Raw genomic sequence first — 17,236 nt, forward strand, 5'->3', positions numbered from 1 at the left:
GACGATAAAAGAGAATGAGGTATATATTACATACACTTAGCCAGGAGTAAAGGTTTTTAAATGTGAATCACAACAAAATATGAAGCATCATTAACAATAAATATCAAGTACAGTATATCACATGGCCTAGTTTACATTAAACACTTGCATTTCTGGCAAAAGCATTGACAACTTATCAAATGTGGTGTTATTCGATATTGGGAATCCTATTCTACCCTCTAAAAGGCTCTGTTTTCTTTCCGCTTTCAACATTAAAGCAGGACTTGATTACATTACAATACACTGTCCTTTCTATTCCCGTTAAAAATCTTTCCAGCCGTTTCATTGTCCAAGTTCATTGTCCATCAACACAAAGATGTGAATAATGCTAAGCGACTCCAGTTACCTCTGTGAGTTTTTAAGCTTGCAAAAGTAACAATGACAGTATAAAAAATGACCTCAGCTTTGATCAAAGGCTTTTACAAGTGAAGCTGAAGTTTTAGATATACTTCCACAGAAACCTGACCCAATTTGTGCTGCATCATACAGAAGCTCATCTAAGGCTGCTTGATTAGTCTACGTGAATGGTCTCAGCTGCTCTCCTGTGTGAGGTTAATCAGCAGTAATCGCCCCTCTGCAGGCCAGACTGTCCCGAGGTGGACTCAGATAGCGGCCCGGCTCTAACGGAAACACAAGAGGGGAGTAAGAGATAACGTGCTCATCTCCTTTTCTCAGAAGTCCCTTCTCAAACGTTCCAAGCAGGCGGGTCACTATGAAGGTACTGGCCAGTAACCACACTGTGTGAGATAGAGTGAAAGGACCATAAATACCTTCTTATAATATATATATATATATATATATATATATATATATATATATATATATATATATATATATATATATATATATATTTGCTATTACATACTGGAACTGTTTCATAATTTGAGAAAAAATCATTCTTTAGAGTAACTTAAATAGGAGGCAGTAAGGCACAAGTAAAACATACACCAGAGAATCTATTGCAAAATAAATGTATAAGTTTAGGCAGTGGTTCTCAAAGTGCAGTCCAGGAACCCCAGAGATCGATGAAAAATAGCTGTATCTTCAGTCTTTAAAAGTTTTATTACAGTGCTGGAAATCATCAAACGTCCATGATGCTTCTTCCAGAGCATCTTTATTACAGTCAATGTGTCTTTTGTTGAAGTCATCCTGTTTGTTAAAGGAAGCTGGGGAGGAAGAGCACTAGCTTAAACACTGTTATCAGTACTAACATCATTAGTCAGTAATCTTGGATTTACAAGTTGTCTACAATTATTTTATATATTTGACAATTCTCCTTATCCGAGCGACAAACAAGGGAATCAATTACTGTAGGTTATCACAAGCTAGCAACAAGCAAGTGCGAGACATTTGCAGGGAGCATCATTTAAACCCATTAGCTAATGCACTAGCTAGTTACTTTCCAAGCAATGAGCTGAAGTTACAAACGACAGTCATGATACATAATAAAACATTACTAACAATGTCAGAGAAGTATGAATAACTATAGTTACAGTCACAGAATGTTAATAAAGTAGGCAACAGGTCTGAATATAAAAAGAACATAAAGTCTCAGATACATCTGCATCCATATTCATATCAATAAACCATAAATATAATGTGCTTTGACAATAATTTTACTGTCCAACAGGATGATGATACAGAAAATAATTCACTACAACATTTAAAGGCTTGAAATAATTCAATTTTTCTCTTTTTATGGTTTAAGTTTTAGGAGATTAATTCATTTGGAGGTTTGCACACTTCAGCTGTTTCCAATGATAAGCTTGAAATGGTGTATGTGTGTGTGTATGTGTGTGTGTGTGTGTGTGTGTAGCATTTTGTCTCTGACTTTCCTCATGCCTCTATTACCTAAGCAGCCCTCATTCACTATCCGGAATAATGTTATGTAGATCTCCAGATTTAAAGTGTTTATTTAATCTCTCTCCCTATCTTTCACTTGGATTTACACTAAAGATGTACATTAGTCTAATCCACAAGTGTGAGACTCTTTACACAGGGTCAATATTTGCTTTTTATCAAATGAATTATTAGAAGCCTTCTAGTCAGCAGGAGTGCATTTTAAACAAATAAAGTGTTCTTGTAGTTGTGTTTATATTGGGTCACATGTACAGTATATGGTATCGTTATATATATATATATATATATATATATATATATATATATATATATATATATATATATATATATATAAATATATATATATATATATATACTGTTATACGCATAGACAAGGGAAGCAGGTAATGCAGGCCGCTCTTTCCTCTTTCTGTTCTGTGCAGCCTGAGGGTACACTGTAGAAAATTTCAACACAGGCTAAATTATGGACTTATCACTCAAAGAGCTTCAAAGAGCAGCAACCACAAAGTAAACTATTAGGCAACAATTACATGAAATATGACTAAGGAAGACCCAGGAAAAAGTGCTTCAGCTGTGTTTATAATAAATGAAAAGAGCAGCTTTTTGATGGAACTTGAAAAGGAAGTGTCTTAATCAGAAAACCAGAGACTCCGAAAAAACAGAGATAAAAAGCTTGGTAGTTATTGCCATACCACAAACCATTCTCTGTCCATTCATCCAGTTTGTCACACTGACTTAGTGTATATTCCTCACTTTCAGACTTACAGCTTCATTGATGTTAATGAATAATAATACACTTCAACATCCATCCATCCATCCATTGTCTATCCATCCATCCATTGTCTATACACGCTTATTCCTAATTAGGGTCACGGGGGTCTGCTGGAGCCTATCCCAGCGCACATAGGGCGAAAGGCAGGGGTACACCCTGGACAGGTCACCAGTCCATCGCAGACACTTCGACATGTCAGGCTGAATAATTAGCTGGGTGTTCATGGGTTAATTCATAGATTTGCCATGTGAGAAGGCTCCACACACAGAAGGTGTTTTCGGAATTTCATACTTATGCACTACGAGTAGTGTGTGTGTTCACACCGAAAATCCCAACAAGAATAAATGCACTTTGAGTACTCAATGATTTTAAAGGAGGGGAATGTTGGACACTTCATGCACTCAACGGTCACAGCTTTGCTTACGCAGGAGAAGAAGGGTGGGGCTATACCAGGCGCTGATGCTGGATGAGAAACATTTTCAAGATAGCTGATGAGACTCTGGTGAACAAGACATCTTCCTAAACTAGCTCAGATTGTGTGATTTATTTACTTTTAATAAACATTAGTGTTCCATTTGAGATGATACAATGCTTCTAAAACGTATATGCTTTATTCGCTTTTTTTCAACAGAAAGTGCAATGAACAGACCCATTTCCTGCACCATCAGCTTCCTGAGTGTGTGTGTAGGTAGTCGGGAACACCACCTCTTAGTTCTGTGGATAATTCTAGTATTTCCAGGGAGTTCCCTCTCTGCACAGTCAGGCTTCATCCTGTTCCGTTTGGACAATCACAGAACATGACTGTCAGATACCAGGAATGAAAAGCCATATACCTTTGAATATTGTAAAGAAAGATTCCAGGTAGTAACTGGAACATGCAATGAGACAGATTCCCAGTTTCCCTAGGTGCAAAGGCATAAGAATTTGTATGAGAAGTTCTACAGGAAATCCATTTAAGTCACATTTGTTCTGTAATATTCCCAGATGTTTTGAGTAAGATCAGGTTAGGGTCATTTCTAACAGAACAATACAGATGGCTTGAAAAGCTTGGAATCGTCACATTCGGCTCACTGCAACAAAGAAAGCCTGGTTTCAGGGGAGAAAGTGGAATCAGGGGTGGGGGAAGAAAACTCAGATTACACCTGATACCCACTACAAAGTGTTTGTCATTAGCATCCCTGTGAAATGAATGAGATGAACGATTTGAGGTGCCGTAAAAATCCTGCCTTGATAAAATAAAAGTGTCAACAAACATTGATGTGTCCATAAATAATTCTTTAACAAAAGATTAATTCTCTCTCATTGTTTTCTACATTCTAGGATTTACAGTTGCACTTGTGTGCATCGACTGTCTCCCAATAAAACGGATAGCATTTAAATGTTCAAACATTTTTACAATTTTAGTTTATTGATTAAAAAAAACACCTAAGAAAATCTTGAAACTTTTCAGAAAGGGAAGCATTTGAAGGTTGAAGGGTTTTTTAGATAATGACTGGAATTTCATTAACTAGTGTGTATCCCTACACACACAAATCAGAAGAAATCAGGTGTGAAGTGAGCAAACTGTGAGCACACAGAGCCCAAAAGGAGTCTCTCGAGATTATTAGCAACTGAAAAAGTCTTCCTGTTGCTAGCCACTTCCACAACCTGCTCTACCTGTTTGCCTCAGAGATGCACAGCTTTAGTATCTACCCTGACTGAAAACTGGAGGTATGGCAGCTGTTTCCTGGTACATACACATATCCAGAAAGCATGGCTAGAACATTTGCATGAGGTACATGGAGACAGGGAAATGATTCAAGATCCTGAAACAAGTTTATGCCTTACTTCCTGTGCAACACCTCATCATGCTTGACTCATTTTCAATTCTGACATAAACCTAACCTACAAATCATTCATTAAGCTACACACAGTAAAATCATGAACATGAAGCCATAATCAGGGGAGGGTTGAGTAATTCCGAATTGTTAGACATATTTATACTTTACTTGAGTGTTATTGGAACTAAATATATGCACTATTGTTTTGGAAGAAAATCATCTCAAAGGTTCTGTAATTCATCATTCATCTGATCTATTTCAATACAGCATTTAATCAGGTGTAAATAAATAAATAAATAAATAAATAAATAAATAAATAAAAAAAAATTGTCCACAATCCTCATTTGCAGTGACCATCTAATGAAACAAAATGTAAATAATACTTGAGCTATTTATGAAGCTGGTTAAGCCCTGGACTGCAGTGTGGAGTTAGATATTTAATAAAAGTCACAAAAACACACTTTTCACATTTACTTAAAATGCTTAAAAATACATAAAAATATACATAAAAATTATTTATTTATTTATTTATTTATTTATAGAACCTTAGCTTAAAGTGACTTCAGTGCCATTGGAGTCTATGAATTATGAATTAACTTAAAGAAGTTTGTAGACACACAAACACACACTTTGTGAGTGCAATGCACTCACAAAAGCCAATTATGTGTCATTTCTTTAAGAAAATGTATGCTGTATACTAGCTGTTAGCTAGCTGTTAGAGCTGATGGTTATTATGCCAACAAGACATTTGCATTTGCTCATTTGGCTGGAGCGTTTAACCAAAGCAACTCACAATTCAGACAGGATACAACTGAGCAGTTAAGGGTTAAGGGTCTTGCTCAAGGCTTTAACGGTGGCAGCTTAGAGATGTCACCTCACAATCTTCTGATCAATTGCCCAAAGCTTGAACCACTGAGTCATCTCTAACCAATATTTCCAGTGCGATCATTAACATGATATTTTATTCATAGAATATCTAACACTTGGCATAGCATGGTTCTGCTTTAACCAGAGGGAACTGTCTCCTCAGTCCCTTGCTATTTGCTGACCAAAATTGCTGACACCTTCTATCAATGACATTATTCCCTGCTGTGGTATCCACGTTCGGTTTAGTGAATTCGCAATGGTTCCGCCTATTATTCTGTTTGCACATTGTTCTAAGCCTAATGCTCAATTAAGATAGTGTGTTAAAAAAAAATCCCAAAGCAAGCGTTTGTCTCTGATATTTGTGAGAGAAATGAAGTAACACCTACACTCTTATCAGACTGCAAATGGGTTAATTAGTTCCGCATAATTAGCCTGGTAAGTCTAATCAATATCTTAATAAATCTTGTCAGGGTCTCAGCAGGCCGTAGTGTTCTTGCTGTTGCTTGCTTTAAGGACACAAAGGATAAATGCACTTGTTCTTGATCTATAATTGGCTGATTTGAGTATCTGTAGGCAAATTATGTCATTATTATTTGTATTAAACTGAGTTTGAGTTTTTGAACACTTTGTTTGCAAACCTGTGGGTTTCTTTTCTTTTTTCAACATTACCCTGAAGGAACAACTGAAGTATTCCTGAGTTGTTGGGTTTTTTTTCTCTTTTTTTTAGTATACTGAGTAAACATATGCATCAGATTTAGTCATGCATTCCCTCACTTTTCTGTTACTATTCAGCTCTTGTTGCTGTTGTTACATGTACAAAGTGGCTGCGAACTTCTGTGATTACGGTGGCTTAAAATTCCAATTATAGTTGCAAATCATTATGACCAAACAAAACAAAACACAAAAAAACAGGCTGAGCTGGAACGTTTGCTAAATGATCACACTGCAGAGCTAATCTAATCCCACAATTACATTTCATTTCATTATAGATTTAGTTTATTGCTTTTAAGCTTAGCAATTCAGGACATTATGTTCCTTATGTACATAATCCCGAAGCCCTGGCAAGTTTGTAAGCAACCCTTAAGGGTACCAACTGACATGAGTTTTAAATCAATACAATTGCCCTAGTTAGGTCAGTTTACTCTGTGTGTCTTTCACATTGTGTGGGAAACTCAAGTCATGGTTTTCACAACAGTGATATTTCCACTGAATATCTACACAAATACTTGCTGACATATTTAATATGATATGTTTTAGATCCTCTATGTGCAATGTGCAGAAGTCAACAGTGCAATTACGGCTGTCTGATTTTTCAGAAATACTTGTGTCCATCATTTTTCACACAGACTATACATGATACTGTCAACCAAGTTCTGTGTAATTTAGTTTCTGCCTTTAGGTTGAGTTCTTGAATGGAGGGTGTAATGTGTCTGACAGAGGGAGTGAACAGCTCTGATGAAGGTAATAGACATGATCTAATTTGGTGAAAAAGCAGTTATATTTTATTAGATTTTTCTTCATTAGAACCGTGATGAAGAATCTGGCTGTTGTTGCATTATTACTTTTAGGCCTACATGATCTCACTACTGAAGTTTTGTTTACTTGCATAAGTAATTACAAATAATTTGAAAAGTTAATGTCAGAGCAATGAGCAGGAATAATGATCACAGCTATTCTGAGGTCTTCATTTTTATTAAAATGTGTAAGACTTTTGCAAGAGAAAACGAAATGTGTTGCTTCTTCACAACTTGCATGCTTTTCTTATCACTGAAAAACAGCAAGCTTACCATTCCAGGGCAAAATGAGTCAACAAAGCTTGCAAATCTTGGTGCTTGCTGTTATGCTTAAATTTATGCTCTTACTCTCTAGCTATGCAAATTTTTACCGCTGTCTGTTTGGATCAGTTTACAAAAGCAACTGATCACCTGTGTCCTGTTTAGTTTTTCTTTTTTTTCCCCCTCATTCTGACACAAAGTTTTTCCAAACATCAGTATGTTCAGTCAGCTGTATTTTATTTCTTCCTGTGTGAAAGTCTTAAAGTTTAGGATTGTATTCCATTACATTTGATCACATTACAATCTAATCTCTTTGACTGAAAAGTAACAAAATAACATAATTACATTTCTTTTATCTCTTATTTTAAATGACACACACACACACACACACACATTCTCAAGCATGTAAATTTGTGTATCCCTATAAATGTTGTTTATACGGCTAATACAGGAGATGAAGATAACAACTATTTCAATTCAAACTGTATATCTAGGTCAATGGGACCCCCATTGCTAACGTGAAAAGTTAGTAAACTTCAACTGCCTGCATGAAGAATATGAAAAGACAGAGCAGGTGTGCAAATAATTGTTTTCCTCAGGTACATTCCTGTACCTGCATGGAGCATGGAGGAAACCTGGACCTGGTTCCTCTTGTGCACTTTTGACCCTGGGGCCCACAGAGATGACTAAAAAAACTTGCATAAGTGGACCTGTATTATAATGTTGAACATGTTTAATCAATAAGCAGAGCGATGAAACAAAACCATGAGTAATAAAACACCTTCAGGATTTATAGGACAAGTCCAGGCACCTTAGCTTACTACAGCTAGACCTGAAAACCTGAGAAGATGAGAAGAGTAAGAGAAACTGGAGTAGAGCACATGGTGCCTATTTAGAGTACTTATATTAATTGTAGACATGCTAAACATAAAAAAAAGTGTTGAATACGAAGTAAAATGCAAAGCAACTATACAGTGTTTTTTGTTTAATGCTGTTTCATTAACCATGAAAATGAGCCATATTGATTATTGCCACATGAATCAGAAGAGATCCTGAGTAGGAAATCCAGGCTGATGGGGAGTTTTCTTTGTTTTTTTCCTAGCCAGCATTCGGAAATGACAAGATTTGACATTTAGTCAAATGTAGCACAAGTTTTGAATGAACATGAATTTAAATTGTTTCTTTTAATGGTAAGACTGTGGGGGGTGTGGTAGCTTAGTGGTTAAGGTGTCGGACTACCGGTCAGAAGGTTGTGAGTTAGAATCCCAGGTCCACCAAGCTGCCGCTACTGGGCCCTTGAGCAAGGCCCTTAACCCTCAGTTGTATAAAAAAATGCGATAAATTGTAACTTGCCAAAGGCCAGAAATGTCAGCTTAATTCAGAGATCTCCAGTGTCTAAACTTTCTAAGAGCGAAAACCTTGTTGTTTCACCAGTCAGACTTTACCCTAAATGCAACTAGTATTTCTTCTTTTGTATCAGGAAAAAGCCTTACTGTCGCATCTTATGAGTAAGAGTTCAAAATCAGCTTGCTGCATTTGGAATTTCTTGCAATGCTTCCAAAATATTCTTCATTCTTTCCATCTGCTCACATGCCACAAGACAGCGTATTTAACAAAACCATTTTACAGGAAAAGCCGGAGTTCTGATTACAAATCAAGGCCACCGTTTTTGCTTTTTCATTTCCCATGGTTGCCCAGGACTGATTGTTCCGCCTCTCCCTTCTTTCTTTACTTGTCCGCATTTGATGCATTAACGAACGTCTCCATGTTGATTTTTCACATCATGCGAGGAAACAAATTTGTATTAGATAGCTGTGGATTTCCCCTCTTCTTACAAGATGGGGGATAATTACCACTCTGGAGCCTGTAGATTAGACTGTAATAGAGTTCTGAAGTGCCTGAGTGAAAAAAACAGTAGAAGGGGAAGACAAACATAGGGAGGCTGGGGAGGGGGGGAGTTGTATCAGCTATAGTCATCACACAGAGCACACAGCCAGGAGCTATTACTGAGCAATCTCATGCACCATGCCACAGGATGCCTTCAAACGGCCACAGAGTTTCTCTCCATGTACATCAGTCTTATTATTTATTAGTGTCCTAGTAAAAAGCAACAAAAATCTGAAAAATTCTAATGGCATACAAGAAGCTTCCGGAGAAACAGGACATCCTCTATTAGCTATCAGTCAATATCCAGATTTTTAGGATGTTTACAGCATCATTTCCTCTCCACTGATCTGAATGTGTTTGAATTTCTGTTCCATGTTTAGATTGATGATTTAACATATCATTACATATACTACACATGCCATGCATTTTCTCTTTTATTATCTTGACTCCATACATTCTGTGGCCTCTGAGGTCATATTTTTTTGACTAAAGCCTTGTCCACATGCCTCTGCCTCTCTCCTATGGACCAGTGGAAGTGAAAGGACTCGTTCTGTTGTAATGAGTGTTTAACCCGGCCAGTGCGAGCAGGGCACTACGCGGGTGGTTCAAGCACCCGGTGCAAATATTTACCTAGCCACGCTGATTTGTCAAGCTGGACAAGGTGCTGGAAAATTGATGACCACCGGCATTCAAGCATCTCATTACCGTGATAAATGATTGTGGAAACACTGATTTGTTGTAGGAACAGCGGTCCCATTAAAACACTGGCTTCATTATTTCACTTACCTGGTAAACCTAATGCTGCATCTTTAAAAAAGAGAAGAACTACATTTGGTCTTGAATTATTTCACCTGGGGCCAAACACTTTCTGATGAAAAGAAATAAATACAGAGCATAACAATATGCAGATGACACACCAAAGCATTCACAAACCGCACATTTTAAACAAACAAGAGAAATGAGAAAGTTACATTCTTTTTTTTTCAACAGACCTCACTAAATTCTTAGCAAATGGAATTAGATACCTGGTGCTCAAAAGTAAGTAAGTGCTGTGTGCTTTATTTACCCAGACACACCAATTAGTCAAACTGGACAAGGTGCTGGAAAATTGGTGACCACCTGCATTCAGGCATTCCAGTGCTGTGATAAATGAATGGGGAAGCACGGGTTTCTTGAAAGAACAGCAACACAATTAAGTTGTACTTGGTGAATAAATTTAGCAATTACTTTCGGGTTTTTTTTTAGATACATTGCTACTTAAGGCACTGATCGTTCTGTGTGGTGATGCTCAGCTGACACAAAAAAACTTGACTTGCACAAAACCTGCAGTTGAAGTAACCACAAGAAAGAAATAGTCCTCATGTCACTTTTAATGAAATTACAAAATAAAGTAAATTCATAGCAACAGAAGGAGCTGGTGGCATAGACAATGTAGTTTCTACTAGTTTCCATTCATCACAGCAAAACTGCTTCTGATTCCAATTACCAGATAAAGCAATATGAACAAACATGGTTCTTGCAGTGCCAAATTTGTGTAATCCAATTTCAGCTCTTACTCTGCACACGTACACATGTCTATAGAGATAAACAAAGAAGTATAAACACTGGCTATGATACACATCACACATCGTACACATTTGGCCAAGCTCAAATTGCTTTAAAGAGACATGCAAGTATGAATACATGTGAGGGTGGAGACTTGGACTCCTTCTAGCAGTCGTATCTCTTCATTCCTCTAGCGTGATCTGTGACTACTGTTTACAACTGCCTTAACCATTGGCTAGGGGGATGAGTGTGTGTGTGTGTGTGTAATCCTTATCACCAGCAACCTCATGAATGATAAATGTCATTTAAGGCTATATGTAAAGAGGAATTGAAGTGTTATATTTGTCCTGTTTTTATTTAATTAATCATACACAAAAAGCAATAATAAGCCCTTACAATAATAAGATTCTACAGACCTACACCATAGTACATTAAAATGAGTGATTTTATTTACTATGAAAAAAGAACACAAATATTAATGATTAATGAATAAATGATTGTTAAATTCAAGTGAACACTTTGTGGGGTCTGGGGACCACTATGTGTTTTTTTTTTTCCCCCTTTTTTCTCATTTGTTGTTAGTTTTTTTATTGTTTGTTTGTTTGTTTTGTTGTTGTTGTTGTTGTTATTGTTTCTTGCTCTTTTCCACAAATGTGCAGAACTCCAAATGCCCATTATTGTTAAACTTATATATATATATTATATTTATTAGTCAACAAGTAGTCCTGTAATTCATGGGAACTTGAAGCTAATGTCAGTCTCATTATAAATGTCTTCTTTGAGTGGAAGGTTCAGGAATAAACCACTATGATGCCAAATAGCTTAGACCAACTATTACTGTGTACATTTAAATAATGATATAATAATATTAGAATAATTGTAATGTGTTCCTAAAAACCTGAACTTAAAGTGTCTGTGGGTGTATTTGTTTTTCTTCTAAACTAGGATTGAAAACCCCTGGTGTATTCTAAACAGTCTGCTACTACTACTATTACTACTAATAATAATAATAACAACAACAACAACAACAATAATAATAATAATAATGATAAGAAGAAGAAGAAGAAGAAGAAGAAGAAGAAGAAGAAGAAGAAGAAGAAGAAGAAGAAAACTTACTACTACTACTACTACTACTACTACTACTAATAATAATAATAATAATAATAATAATAATAATAATGATAAGAAGAAGAAGAAGAAGAAGAAGAGAAGAAGAAGAATAGCCAGAAAGTCAGAAGGCAAAATAGTTTGGGTTTTTTTTTCGCTTTATTTTTTTTTTGTTTGTTTATTTGTTTGTTTGTTGCAATTTTATTCAGACTTATTATTCTGACTAACATCGATTTCTCCTAGTACTAGTTGCAGAGTTCTCATCTGGAAACGGCCACGTGTTCGTGTCTTTCCGTCTCTGTAATCTTCCTCCAACGAAACTCGGCGTCCGTTTCCCGTTAGTTTTCCCAGCAGCATCCACATGCAGGCTGTTCAGTAAACGAAGCGTGTATTAATTTCACTTATCTGACTACATCTAGTAAAATGAAACCGCATCCACAAGGAAGCTACTCTGTCTGCCAAACTGCAATCATACTACAATCTGTTTAATTGTGTTTAGAGAGAAAAAAAGAAAGAGAAGGAACGTCCTTTTCTCTACAGATTTGAATCTGCACTTTTATTTATGTATGTAGAAGACACAGCACTTCGATAGCCGTTTAATAATAATAATAATAATAATAATAATAATAATAATAATAATAATAATAATAATAATAATAATAATAATAACAATAATAATAATTTGACCAATTTGTTTGTTTGTTTGTTTGTTTGTTTGTTTGTCGTTTATAGATTTCCACACTGTTTTAAACCTCGATACACAACCCAAAAAAAAGGAAAAAATCCGTTTCAAAAACGAATCTTTAACATTTATCCAATAACGTGATTAAATGCGCCATTTATTCAAGTCATTTAGAACGAGATCAACATTATTTGCTACAATAAAGTGAAGGCGTTTTGGGTAGATATTTTAAAAAGAACGAAAATAAAAAGATATCTGATAAAAAATTAATGCATGTTATACATATTTGTTTGTTTTTCTTTTCCTGTTTATCATGTATGAAACGTGAAAGCCTGGTGGTGGTGGCGTTGATTAATTGTGAGCATATTAAATTAAACATGAATTTTGAGTCATTTGCGGCTCAGCCACAGTGTAAACAGCCTACTGTTAAGCATTAAAATGATGTAAATGATGAGATGTAACGAAATGATACCATATTATACGTGCTTTACTGTGGTAGGGACGTTTACTAACGAAATGATTGAATACTGTATGAAATATGCAGTTTTGAATCATTTTGCACTCTGCAGAAAATTCCAACATTGTAGTAATGATGATGATGATGATGATGATGATGATGATGATGATGATGATGATGATGATGATGATGAGTAGGTTTTCGTGGGTAAAGCTACCAACCTTGCTTCTAAACATGATTTCGGCAACCCTCAACAAAAATAAATAGATAAAAAAATCCTTATTTGCATAATAATCAACTGAAAGAATGGGCTTATTTACTTAGGCATCATTATCTTACGTTGAGTCCGCTGTTTGACATTAAGATTATCATGTTGTTTCGATGGTTCCGAGATTTCACAGCTAGCCTTTCGCATGTTAATTAGTTGTGAATATTCGATTCGGACAAATTAATATCAGGCCTCCTGCGTGTCTTCACCTCTACCCTGGATCAACTTCATTTTCATATGAAAGCTCGAGCTGCTGGTCGAAACTCGCAGTGCAAACTCTTCATTTCACAGGTTTTTGTTTGCTCAAAATGTCACCGCGCAACCAGTGTTTCGATTTCTTGTTGACATGTATAAGGCCATCTATTTGTTCTGAATCTCCCAATATTTAATTCAGTGTGCCTGTGTTCGTGTCTGTGTGTTATTCTTCCTCTGTTTACTTTCATAGAAAATATTAATATCTGTGTGCATAAGTGTGCGTAAAAACCCAGGAAAGCAGGTACCTAACTGCCCTATATCGATTGGACTGATTATTGTTCAGAGAAACTTGCGCCCCCTATGTGTGCTTAACCCTTTAAAAAATAATAAAACAAACTGTCAGGTAAACAAAAAAACACCTTCATAATTAAGTTATCACATAAATGTAATGAAATATCTTTTTTACAGAAATACAGTGAACAGCTAGGTGAAAATGTTTTGTTTACTCAACACTAATGAATAAAAAAAGATCTTTTACAGGCGATAAAAAAATCTGAGATATTTATATTTATTAATATTTACGATCAAAATGCGCTTTTTGTAGTACACACACACACACGCGCAAACGCACAGACACACACACACACACACACACACACACAGGTCTTAATTATACAAAACAAATAGAAAACTCGATGTGAAATCATTGCAAGACTGGTACAGACTTCAGACTGGTACAGAAATCAACTGAATTATCCACCAAAACCAAAACCTTGCCACTGATGTATTGAAACGATGTTTATGACAGGTTGAACACCTTTACCAACTTTACGACTGAAGGGGTGGACCCGTCGCGTCATACGTCACGAGGGCACGCCCATCTGCCATTCAAACCCTGTCTTAAAGGGCTCAGTCGCACGCACTGGAGGTACTCGCACCGTCAGCTCTGTGGTGTCAACTCCTGCTCACTTTGTCCGGATGAGAAAGTAAACCTGTTGAATTCTTTAGGTTGTTTGTAAAGGATGGCTCTGGCCGATACCCTTCTGCCGTCCATCGCTGGCTTTTCCAGCATTCAGATTTTGGATGAAAAACATGCTGAAGTCCTAAGAGTAAGTAAAAATTGCTGTTACAAAGATTTGATGATTATAGACTAGACCTAATGTCAGTGTTGTATTGTCAAAACAGAATTTATTTTTAAAAATAAATCAATTAAAATAATTCATCTGACTTTCAAAAGATGCATGACTAAAGTCCTATTTGTGTCTTATAGGAATGGTCCAATGATCAATCCGAGGTCGTGACAAAACCCCGCGTCGAAGTTGAATTCAGTATCGTTGAGTCCCCGCCACTAACCAAGGACGAGGACGAGCTATCCAGGTTTCTGGATCTCGAGTTTATTCTGTCTAACTCGATGGCATCACAGAATGAGGGTCACTCCGTTACCCCGGCGTATCCGTTACCAGAATCACCGGAGAGTTGCAGCACTGCGTATGACAGCGCTGATTCTGCGCACGGCCTTGTAGCCGAGCTTCTAAGCCCAGGCATGGGCTACCGACCCGATACGACTCAAGACTACAACCCGAAAGGACATTTTGATACACCGGAATACACTGATTTGAGCATGGTGGACACCAGAAGTCACGCGCACTTGCACCTCGCCACTCCACACGCGTCGGCTTACAAAATAAAGACCGAGCGGCGCGAGCAGCCATGCATGATGGCCAACGACTACACGGGACACTTTTATGGACAGAAGGTTCACGGTGTTGCTCCCGTGCAGCCGTTTGTCCAGCATATACACGACGTGTCCCGGGAGGTGAACGTGCACGTGGCGCAGCAGCAACAGCACTATCCATATCCACCGCAGTATCACGGCGCGCAGCACTATCACGGACAGTACGCCATTTTCACAGAACCTATGCGGGCCCATCACCCGGGTATGCCCGGCACAGTTCTCACGCCACCGTCGTCACCGTTGCTCGAGCTCTACGGCACTGAGGAGAGCAGACCGAAGCGGGGAAGGCGCGCGTGGGCCCGGAGACGCGCCGCCACGCACAACTGCGAGTTTGCGGGCTGCGGGAAAACCTACACGAAGAGCTCGCACCTGAAGGCTCACATGCGGACTCACACTGGTAAGTGAAGCTGATAACTTAGAGCAACATCTAGAATATTAGGAGGCTTCAGTTTAATGTAGTTTAGTACTGGTAATAAGATGGAAATGAAGCTTTGAAAATGCACTTTTCTCAATTCCCAGTCTTTTCTCTATAACGTCAAACTTCGCAAAAGAACTATTCAAATATGTAAATAAGTGATAAATGTAGTAGGTAATTAAAGGTGCCACAGCGCCACCTATTGGAAATGTAGTGGATTAAAAAATAAAATTGAGAAACAAAGTCTCTGAAAGGCATCATCCAAAACACTACAACAATAATGTAAAGTGATAAAACAACTTATTTACGGCACAGTGGATGTGTTCATGAACTGCATTATTCAGTAATATGGGGATGTAATCACATTCTTTCCTTGCTGTCAAAGCATCGAGATGTAACCAGTCTCCTTTTCATGTGTTATAGGTGAAAAGCCATACCACTGTACCTGGGAGGGATGTGGCTGGAAGTTCGCCCGCTCCGACGAGCTGACCCGTCACTACAGGAAACACACCGGTCACAGACCCTTCCAGTGCCACCTCTGTGAGAGAGCATTCTCCCGCTCCGACCACCTTGCCCTGCACATGAAGAGACACATGTGAAAACATGCCTTATTTAAAAGGACATTTTCATTAGAATTAGAGAAGTGGTTCAAGGAGAAAAAGCTAATTTATACACATTTTCCCCTTACCTCACATCAATATTTAACTAGTTTTGCACTGGAGCTCCTTAGCTAATCCACCTAACTAATAATGGAAGCTCATGACCACTAATTAGTATCACCAAAACTTGTGTACATTAGTTATATTTTTTCTTCATGAACTACTTCTTTAAGGCTATGACTGTGTTTGGGCAGCAGGGTTGTAAATATGACAAGGATTGTGTCGAATTTAAATTATAGCAGTATTTAAGAAGAAGAGAGATTTGTTGAAAAAAGAAATAAGTTATTTAGTGCAAACATCGAAGACAGCTTTGTAAAGAAACAGGGCAGGACCCATATTTTTGTATATATTGCTTTTTGTCTTCATTCTTTCAGGCTGAGACAGGGGAATTTGGCATTTGAGGTTTTTAGTAGGATTCAGGATCTCTTCTTATGCCCCTTTTTGTACAATGAGTTGTTAGAACTGTTCATATACAATTCAATGTGAACTCAAGGAATTTCATATCAGGTACTCAATCAGTTTTTTTTATCAAAGTGTCTGTGCAAATATTTTAAACCTTTGTATACTACATACTTGAATATTGTGTTTTTTATGTATATAACCCCTGACAAAGTTTTAAAATACAAAAAGTTGAAATCATAACCTGACTGGCTCATCTATTCATACATTTTAAATCAAGAGTAATAGCATACATGGATCAGTTTTTATTGTCATCATATTCACATACACATACACAGTTAAAGCAAGCAGCAGGTCCAGTACACAAGGGTGTACAAACTATAGCCTTCAATACATTACATGGCTCCCAACACTAATAGTGTAAGATGTATGAGTCAAGAGTAATATGCAAATTTGGAGGTTCAGTTGAATAAAAAGTACACTGCAGAACTACAAATACCCAGTATGTGGGTACCCACAAACTAAATTTCTGGACTACCTGCTTGGATAAAAGGGTGTGGTTAGAGGTTGCTCTTATGAAATTCAAAAGAATTCAACACTTTGACCATCACTTAAATTCTTATCAGTTTTTAAGAGATCAGGTTCATTTTACTTTCATCAGGCAACTTGAGGTAAGATTACAAGTATATTATTAAGTCACCCCTAATCAGGAACTACCTAAAAAGCACAAAAAAACCCCAAATAATTGCCACTT

The 17,236-nt window shown here is 37.1% G+C and overlaps 1 protein-coding gene across 1 annotated transcript; it reads left to right on the forward strand.

Annotated features, from left to right (window-relative positions):
* Positions 1-14,188: 14,188 nt before the first annotated feature.
* klf17 (Kruppel like factor 17) lies at positions 14,189-16,256 on the forward strand. The gene is made up of 3 exons (XM_058395820.1): positions 14,189-14,383; positions 14,545-15,406; positions 15,848-16,256. The coding sequence occupies exons 1-3, from the start codon at positions 14,297-14,299 to the stop codon at positions 16,021-16,023; spliced, it is 1,125 nt and encodes a 374-aa protein (XP_058251803.1). The 5' UTR covers positions 14,189-14,296; the 3' UTR covers positions 16,024-16,256.
* The last annotated feature ends 980 nt before the right edge of the window (positions 16,257-17,236 follow it).

Source organism: Hemibagrus wyckioides, linkage group LG07 (genome assembly GCF_019097595.1).
Source record: "Hemibagrus wyckioides isolate EC202008001 linkage group LG07, SWU_Hwy_1.0, whole genome shotgun sequence".
In the NCBI taxonomy this organism is placed as follows: domain Eukaryota; kingdom Metazoa; phylum Chordata; class Actinopteri; order Siluriformes; family Bagridae; genus Hemibagrus; species Hemibagrus wyckioides.